Source organism: Solanum dulcamara, chromosome 4 (genome assembly GCF_947179165.1).
Source record: "Solanum dulcamara chromosome 4, daSolDulc1.2, whole genome shotgun sequence".
NCBI classification, from domain to species: domain Eukaryota; kingdom Viridiplantae; phylum Streptophyta; class Magnoliopsida; order Solanales; family Solanaceae; genus Solanum; species Solanum dulcamara.
This window is the reverse complement of record NC_077240.1, coordinates 17,179,328-17,189,472: the sequence shown is the minus strand read 5'-3', so window position 1 is coordinate 17,189,472 and position 10,145 is coordinate 17,179,328. Positions and strand designations below refer to the sequence as shown.

The 10,145-nt window shown below is 31.1% G+C and overlaps 2 protein-coding genes across 2 annotated transcripts; one reads left to right on the top strand and one right to left on the bottom strand.

The window, feature by feature from the left end:
* LOC129886702 (plasmodesmata-located protein 8) lies at positions 1-3,223 on the top strand. Its single transcript, XM_055961497.1, has 4 exons — positions 1-644; positions 721-1,022; positions 2,568-2,675; positions 2,917-3,223. Exons 1-4 carry the CDS (start codon positions 151-153, stop codon positions 2,919-2,921), a joined length of 909 nt encoding a protein of 302 aa, XP_055817472.1. The 5' UTR covers positions 1-150; the 3' UTR covers positions 2,922-3,223.
* A 3,046-nt stretch (positions 3,224-6,269) lies between these two features.
* LOC129886697 (pectinesterase 2) lies at positions 6,270-9,747 on the bottom strand. Its single transcript, XM_055961493.1, has 2 exons — positions 8,746-9,747; positions 6,270-7,194 (listed from the first exon to the last, which is right to left on the bottom strand). The coding sequence occupies exons 1-2, from the start codon at positions 9,632-9,634 to the stop codon at positions 6,506-6,508; spliced, it is 1,578 nt and encodes a 525-aa protein (XP_055817468.1). The 5' UTR covers positions 9,635-9,747; the 3' UTR covers positions 6,270-6,505.
* Positions 9,748-10,145: the final 398 nt, after the last annotated feature.

Genomic DNA, 10,145 nt, shown 5'->3' with positions numbered 1-10,145 from the left:
CACCACTAAAGCTAAGAAACACACACTTTAATTTCATTAATTTAACTATTTTCCTTGAAGTCCACAAAATCAAATTAAAGAATCCAAACCAAAAAAGAACAATATAAAAGGAAGACAAATTTCATAAAATCCCAGAAAAAAAGAACAGAAATGCTGATCATCACAAATCTTCCACAACACTTGTTAACATTGTTCAAACTCTCTTCTTCTCTTTCAATTTTCTTTCTTTACTTCTTCTACACTTTCCTGCTTGTTGTCACAAATCTTAATAATAATAATCACCTTGTTAAAGCTCACATTTTTATCTATGCTGGTTGTTCACAAGACAAATATCAACCAAATTCTCCTTTTGTTCCAAGCTTAAATTCTCTACTCTCCTCATTAGTTAGTTCTTCTTCTCAATCTCTTTACAATAGTTATGCTTTTGGAAATGACACTTCAGCCCCTCAAGATTCATCTATTTACGGTTTGTACCAATGTAACGGTGACCTACAATTAAAAGACTGCTCAACATGTGTGGCAAGTGCAGTTGGACAAATGAACGTAGTTTGTCTATACAATTTTGGCGCTATTTTGCAATTGGATGGTTGTTATGTGAGATACGAACATGAAGATTTTATTGGAAAACTGGACACAAGTTTAAGGTACTGGTCATCTAAAAATTTAAACTGTTAAAATAAATATGCACATATTTTTTTTATTTAATTATATTTTGAACAGATACAACAAGTGTAGTAAGAATCAACTACGAGGAGACAGAGAGTTCATTAGGCATAGGGATGAGGTTCTTGCGGAATTAATGCAAGGTGGTGGTGGGGTGACGGGTTCTAAGGTTAGCGGGTCGGGTTCAATAGAGGGATTTGCACAGTGTTTGGGTGATTTGAGTCCGGAAGATTGTTCTGCTTGTGTTTCTGAAGCTGTTATGAAGTTGAAGGACATGTGTGGTGATGCTGCTGCTGCTGATGTTTATTTGGCTCAGTGTTATGCTAGATATTGGGCTTCTGGCTACTATCACTCCTCCGGTAAGAGTTTAACTTTTGTACGCTCATAACTAAAGAAAATTTATATTGTCACACGCCCTATTTAAAAAAAACGCAGGTAATTTCATTCATAAAGAATGAAATTAACTATATATTGATAGTTTAAAAGTTCTTTGTACTATCAGTATATAAGATTTTTTTTATTATTATTTTTTCACTTTCATTTTTTTAGAGTAATACAAGGATAGTGAAGGAGTTTTTAGATGGTTTATTCAACTTGAGACTCATGCATGATATTAAAGTGTAAGACTCACAATATAGGTTTCCTTGATATCTTATGAATGGTGTGTTAAATACGAAAAAACAAATTAGGTAATCAATATATGATTCTAAACTTTCAATATGTGAATTATAAGGACATTATGCTATTTCATAAATTTGATATAAGACTAAATTTAGAGTCACAACTCCTTATGTTTATTAGTAATTCCTTCCTCAGTCCCAATTAACATTTACTTTAGCTCAGAAAAAAAATTATTCCACAATAATTGTCACCTTAGAAATTTAAGATTAAAGTTGACAATTTTTTCAACTATATTTTTATAGTTCTTTTTAATATTGCTCAATTTTTAAAAAATATCTAAAAATAGGGTAACTTAATTAACTATACTTTATATTTATTAATTTCTTAATGAGCATCAAAAGACCCAGAAACAAGTACTCTAGTAAAATGGGACGGAGGGTATAGACGTATAGTAACTTTGCGTGAATTGATTTTCTTTTTAAATTACTTCAACTTGTTTTTCTTTTGTGATTGTTGATGGTTTGAATTAACAAATTCTTCCGAATTAATCCATAAGGGACGTTTCAAGCATTTTTTTTCTTCTTATATAATACAGGATAGAAAAGCAAAAGAATCAATCACACTTTCCAAAAACAGATTATATCAAAATATATTCTTTTCCTATAGCATAAAAGTTAGGAATAATTCACTTTAATTGAAATCTCAAGGGAATTTGTCCACTGGGATATCTCTTTTTTGTTTTTAAAGTTTGTTATTCCCTCTTCTTTTAAGCTTCACCTTCCACTTTGTTCCTATCGTACATACATAAAGTCCTTTTATATCATATCAAAATGGCACAAAATAGCATTTGTACAAGAAAGTAGGTCAATATCCCTATAGAAAAACACTATTCGTAATGCTTATCATATCTTCTATGATTTGATTTACCTTAAAATTAAAGTAGCACTTCAATATTTCCAATTGGGAAAAAATAATTATAAGCAAAAAATATGTAGAAGCAATCATCATTGAAAAAATGCGTAATAATTCATGAATCACTCTTGCGTCAAAACTGAATAGGGCTAAGCATTTCGCTGAAGATGTGAAATTTCAAAATATATAAAATTGAACATTAGTCATCTTTGTAATTATAAGTAACTTCTTTTCGAAATAAATTTATGCCGTAACTATAATAGTAACCTTTTTTTGTCCGATATATTTTAATTAAATGATGAGTTGTGACTTGTTAACATTGTTTTTTTAAATGAATTTTGATTATATACGTTTACTCAATTTGTGAACAGATAGTTCCAACGACGATGACGTAGGGAAAACAGTCGCAATTATCGTTGGAGTATTAGCTGGTGTTGCTGTTTTCATTGTTCTCCTCTCCGTTTGCCGCAAATCTATAGGTTAAAATTCTACGTTGAATTAATTTGTTATGCTATCATAATTAGGTTCATTCAACTAATTTTACTCGATGTTTGGCCTCATATTATATCTTCTGGCACTCTCTAATTGTCAGTCGCAAGCAGAAATCTTTAATAATCCTCACATCTTGAACTAATTTGAGATTGAACTAAACTCAGAATTTTATTTCTTTATCGTCTAATTACTACGTTATAAATTTGTATTTTTCTTGATCCTTTGTAGGGTAAAAAAAGAGAGAAGAAAAGCTTAACCATGGTCAAGGAGCTAGGTGGAAGGTTGACTTCTGTGGGTTTATTTGTTGGGGAGCAATTATGAGTTCTACTTCTTCTTCTTCTTTTTTTGATTTATTAATGCAAATTGTCAGGTGTATGAACCTTTATTTGTTTATTAGGAGCTATAATCATGAGTTCCACTTACTTGTATTAATTTATATTAGACACAAACTTTAGATATGTCCAAAAAGTTGAATTTTATCTTTTGGCATATATTTTAAAGAAGGGAGTGGTGAGACCAACTATGGCATAAAGAATCGTCATCCTTTATCAACCAATTACATTTCAATGAGACAAACTATAGTGGGAATTATTTTGAGCTTTTCTTATCGAATGTGCAATCCAGCATACTCTTAGATTATTCTACAATATATTGAGGGACTAGGTTTTGTATCTGTCTTCTTTTAAGTTTCAAGTGAATTATGTCTTAAAATTAAGGCTAGGCATATTTCAGTTCAAATCGAAAAAATTGTCTGAACTAATTATTTTTAAAAAAAATATATAGTTTCGGTTTGTTCGGTTGACAATGATTTTCATTTTTAAAATATTAGTTATTTGATTTGGTTTTTAATTTTTTAAAATTTAAATTTGATTAACTGAAAAGCAAAATTATTAACAAGCTAAGTAGCATTAGTTTCGGCTATATATGTAATATTTTACAATTACGTGGATACAACCAAGGAAATAGGCCCAATACAAAATCTCCACCAATATCCAGTTTAATTCACATTTACTTTTGTTTGATATTTATTTAGAGAAACTATCTTATTAGATATACATCCATATCATATATACAAATTCTATCTATATTTTTAAATAATTTCGTATCTTACCACTAGTTAAGAGGTTCCTACCAAATTTTGAGGAAGATACATCTAGAAACATGTATTCGTGCTATTTGATACACCAAAAATAGGGAGAGAGGTGAGCAAGATGGGGAGGGAGGCGAGTGAAATAATCATATATCACAGATACATGCGAATCACACTAGATACACACTAGATACTTGTATCTGTATGTATCTGGGATACCAGATATATAGGAGAGTGGAGAGCGAGATTGTCTATGTATCCAGATACATGCGAATCCACTTGGATACAGTGTATCTAGAATAAATTACACTTAATTTTGACTCCATGTATTCTGAAATACATGTATCTGAACGCACCAAAATCTGGTAAGATTCGTATTATGGAAAACTAGATTTTATATAATTAATTAACACCTAAATTAGTAGAATTTCCGTAAGTTTTCCTATTTATTTTGGGGTGTCTTCATAACAAAATATTACCTTAGGAAAAGTGCATGAATGCTTAGAGCCTAATATGCAAGAAGCCCAATTATCACACAAAAGGGCTAATATGATGATATTCAAATTGAAAAATCAAACTAAAATTGTATTAACTGAATTAAATTTATTTTAGTTTGGATTTAGCTAGCATTATTATCAAATCGAAAATCAAAAAATCGAACTAAATTTCTTAAACCAAATTGAACTAGTGATGGAACGCCCAGCTCTATTAACTCTTCTTCCACCATGTTAATGTTGGGCTTTATCGATTGTTAGAAAATTTAGTTTATGATCTAATCCACTTTGATTGTGAATCAGATCTATTAGTGTGCTATGTATTTAATGGTATAGTTTGCTCTTCAAATGATTTGATCTTTAATTATTTTTTTAAAATAAGCTGATTTTTAATTTTTATTCCTAAAATCAAACTTAATTATGTCTAGTGGGTTATAAGTTCTTTAAGGCTGTAGACATAAGCCTGTCAATTGGGTCGGATCAGACGTAAAAGAATGCTTGACCAAAAAATATATTAAGAGACGTGCAGGATGATACAATGAGGAAAATAAAATTTAATTTAGTTTCTATCATGATGATGAATATTGCAAACACATAATTGGCCTAATTATCCAATAATTAAATATTTGAAATCCTTCAGAGAGACTTTCATTAATCCCATCATGTAACTATTTTGGTTGGTCACTTATGTAATATTTGTTGTGTGGTACGCCAACATGATAATGTACACTTAATGACGGGTGTTCTTGACTTAATTTAGAGACTTAAATTTATTACCACATTTTGCTAAATTATTTATCGAAAACTATAATTGAAAGATTTGAAAGCGGTCGTCACAGTTTTCTAATCAATTATTTTTAGTTTTTAAAGCTACATGTAGCTCAATATATTCAATGCTTCTGCCTAAAATGTTTGCGGATAGTAATGTTTAATCACATAATTGTACCAGAAAGCTGTTGAGATACCATGGATGGTGATGGATCCCTATGGGGCCAATGAATTGAGATTTATATCACATTAATCCAAGTGGTTATGATTTCTGAGTTTGAAGTAATTTCACTTTATGGGGGTGATATTTTTCAATTTTATGATGTTTGGTTGGTTAAATTTTTTGGAAAATCATTTTTTTCTAGAAAAATAAGTTCCTTAAGATGAGGAAAATGACTTCTCTAATGGAAATAGAGAAAACAAGTTTCATAAGTGACATTCCAAATACATTATTTTCTCCCACCCTCCAAACACCTCATTTTCATCTCATCACCGTATAATTTAGCCCCCATCTTCACGATCCCAACTCCCACCTTCTATTATATTTGTCTTGATTAATAAATATTTTAAAGATAATATTTTTGTTTGCATATCAAATACAAAAAAATAAATAGAAAATCTACTTATTTCCTCAAAAAATATTTATCTTCATACGCACGCACATATGAATCGTATATCTAATAAAATAGTTAAGGAGCATTATATACTAACCCTCCACATGTATGCTTTTTTAGGAGTTGATCTCTTAAATGCCTCTCCCTAGCACTATTAAGTTCGGCTTAACTCTTTTTTTTAATAAGTGTAAACAATATAATCTATTATATTTGAAAATTATCCGCAGTTTGCGACATATAAATAATTAAGAGCTTGCTACATCAAGTAAAAGTAATAGGATGACATAAATTTTTTCTTTTTATACTAATCAGATATTATATACAACTTAAACTCAATTAATCATAAATAGTACATTTGTTTTAAAGCTATTTTCTGGCGGAAAAAAAAGAAAGATGAGACAAGTGAGGCTTGCTCAGTTGGTTAAGCACCTCCACCCACGACCGGTAGGTCCTGGGTTCGAGTCACATTGGAGGGGAAGTGTGGAAACACTATAAATCCTTCAAAATGGGGGGTAAAAAAAATATAAAAATAAAATAAATAATAAAAGATAGATGACTTCTATCATCATATACCTAAGGATAATGACATTATAATGAAAATGGTCATGAACTTTAAACTTTAGTATAAAATGAATATTCTCAATTCAACAATTTTCTTGCTAAAGAAAGAATTAGCTTGGGAATACAAGAAATCAAAAGGAGGATACAACAAATAGAAATCAGTTGCTCAATTACACATTTCTATTTGAGCAACATTAATTATTGTGTCTATGTTACTTACAAATTGGCAATTCAAATCAGTATATATGGTAGTCCACAATAAACAAAGACATTATAAGATATAAATCAAATCAAAGACCAGAAGTGAATGGCACATTGGTGGCTGGAATCCAAGAATTTCCAGCAATGAAATTAGCAGGAGTGAATTTAGATGCCTCGGTAGCACTGGTAATAACGCGATAACCGTCCCATTTAACTCGATTTGCAGTCGATGAACCTGGTCCAGTGTTCAAGTACTCTCCATAGTACAACGTTTTAAGCGCGAAATTACCACTCCATGGCATCCAACCTTCAGGATTAATCAATCCATCAAGAAACGTTTTCATCACAACCGTACGCGAATATTGTTTCCATGGCCTACCTAAATATGTCTTAACTGAATTCTTAGAAGATTTCAAATCAGGAGCTGCAGTGACTCTACAATTGTGAATCGATATTCCAGTGTTTTGGTTCGGGTCGGTTCGGCCTTGTGCTGTCACAGTATTAGTCTTATTCGGAGGATCTCTAGCGAAAATATTACAATTTTGTAACACAACTGCTGCGTTACCGAATATAAAATCAACTGTACCATAAATATCACACTCTTTGTAAAATTGCCTCTCGGAATGGGTATAAAGAGTGTCTTGGTAACCCTCAAAGCTACATTGATAGAATACTGAAAGATCAGAGCCAGATCGAAGGGCTACTGCTTGGTGGTTTTGGGGGCCAGCAGTGTTCCTAATTGTTATGCCTCGAGCAATAAATCCATCACCGACAGCAGCTAACATTTACAAAAATAAAAAGGAGGGATACTATTACCATATGCAAGTTACATTAATTAATTAGCACTAATTAATATTTCTCTTTTTGAAGGTACGAACCAATAATAATAACATACAGTTGACTGTCAAATCATACTTTTCTAAGGTCTAATCTAATACTTGGGTGGTTGAACTGTACAAGATACGTTCAAAGGCACGAGCGGCATTAACAGTTCATTACAACAACAACAAATTCAGTATAATTCAACTATATGGGGTCTGGGGAGGCATTAATAGTTCATTATTTTAAGGAAAAATTATCTAATTACACTCATTTATTTACCATATTTTTCATGACTCTCATCCATTTTAAAAAATTACAAAAATCTCTTCTTTCCATCCGGATACATTAATTCAGTAATCCGGATACATTAATTTTGATTCATAAATTATCTCCATGTTCAATGTATCATGCTTTAAATGTTACCTGCTGATACATAAAATCCTAATTAATGTATCCGGATTACTGAATTAATACATCCTAATTATCATATTTTTAAGGGATTTTTGTAAATTGAAAAAGGATAGAAAAAATGGTAATTAGCCTTTTACACTATGTTATTTACGTAAATCATACTTATTTTAATTTGTTTCGTTTAATTTGGAGTTCGAGAGTCAAACTAATTTATATTCAAAATAAATTTGGACTCAAACTTTTTAAGACAAAATTCACATATTTAAAAATTATATATAAAAAATATTATAAGTTACAATAATTGATAATTTAAAAAAATTTAAAAAGTTATGAGAAAAAGAATATACTTTGTTTATCCAAATAGTAACAATCAAACAAATTGAAAAAGTGAGAGTACTAATTTTCAGCTGTCAAATACAACTATTTGTTGAGAGAGAAAAAATTGATTCTCTCAGTCCCAAGTTATGGGCACAATTTCTTTCATAGTTAATGTCCTAAAGAATGATATATATATACATTTCTATATTTAGGAAGCATTTGACTTTTGAAATCTCATTTTATATTTAATAAGATAATTTATAGTCATATTCTTAAGACTTATTTTAGACCACAAATTTTAAAAATAAATTCTCTTTTTGTCTTCTTAAATTTCATCCTATCAGTTAAATGATGCTACATAATTGAATCATAAGGACTACAAGTACCACCTATGTTGCTATGGCGCTTTACCTCCTAATTATTGAAGTCAATAATTATTCAATGATTTAAGCTACATATAATAGAGCGCCCGCGCACAAAAAAAAAAAAAGGGGTAAAACCTAAACTCATAATTCAATTTCCTTTTTCAGTTTTTACAGAAATTATGTACGACATGATCATTTGTGTATGTGGTAAAAGAAACTCGATGTATGTTTATCCTAAAGAGAAAACAAAGCACAAAAATTGATCAGTTTTTGCCGAAGTTATGTACAACATGATCATTTAAGATTGTCAGTTATTGTAATTTATAATATTTTTTTTATCTAGTTTAATTTAAAAGTTTTATATTTGAATTCACGATTAAAATTAAACTGTTTGAGTACTATGCAATACTTACCAACTGTGGCTGATTTAAAGGTGGTGGATCCTCCTCCAACACTCTTGCTTCCAGTAATAATTGTTTTTCCAATGCCATCTCCAATCAACATAACATTTTTCACCTTTGATCCAATCTCCACATTTTCACTATAAATCCCCGCCTTCACATATATCACAAATCTCTCACTACCTTTTCTCTTGCCAGCAGCAGCCACAGATTCTTTCACTGTCTTGAAATTCCCCGAACCATCTTTAGCCACCACTATATTCGCTTGAGAAGCTGGCGACGACGACGATTGCAACAATTTTCTATCACCAGGAGATATCCATGTTGGATATCCATCAACTTGAGTAGTACTTGCAGCATTAGGCTCAGTATAATAACCATGGTTCAAAGCTAACGTGTTACTAATTAAAGATGACACATTATTTGACATTAGTGGCATAACATAATCCGATACGCCCAATTCTTCGAAACCTGCTCTACATGTTTCGAGATTTGTTAAAGCTGTACTTAACCATGTTTGAACATCAGCAGCTGTGCATTTAGTGTTTGGATCAACTGTGCTTTTGATTTTGTTGATTGTGTGTTCATAGAGTTCAATACAATCGGCCCATGCGTTTTTTTCGCGGTCGTTGCGACATTTTGAACCTAGTGAATATGTGTTCGTTTGGGCACGTAACGCACGGTCTAGGGCTAAGTCTAGTGACACTTTTAGAAAATCGGATTTTTTTATGATGGGAGATGTAAATTTGGGATCTTGTGACAAGAAGTATTCACAAGGTTGTGGATGAGGTGTTTGGATGCACCAAGCTTTTATGGCTGCCTTAGAGTAGCCATATGTAGTGGATGGGAAAAAGAAACAAGACACAAGTAAAAGTGGGAAAATCAAATGAATATTGGCCATGGTCAGGAGTTTATAAAATTGTAATATGTTTTTTTTTGAGAGGCAAGTGTGATTGTATTTGGTGCCTTTTGGCTTCTTTATATAGATAGGAATCTAAGAGGTACAAAGGAATGTCAAAAACTAAGTGATGGGGATGCACCATCCTCTTTTTCTTTACTTAAATTTGGATTAAGGCATGAATCGTGGGAACAATACTTGTGGCTATCTGTTAGGTTTTGGAATCAGGAGAAAATAGTCTAATCTTAAGAATAAAATAATATAAAAATATTCTTCTGGTAATTATGTTTGTTTGTTGACTTGACAAGGGAATTAAACTGATGAAACAAGGTACCAACTTATAAATGAAAAACATGAAGCTAGAGACGCGCCCCTTGTGTATTTTTCCTATATGTACTACCACATGTTAGATTTTAACATACATTAAATTAAGGCTTAATACATTGATAACCCCTTAAATTTGATAGTAAATTCAATTTAGATACTTGAACCACAACATATTCTTATTAGACAC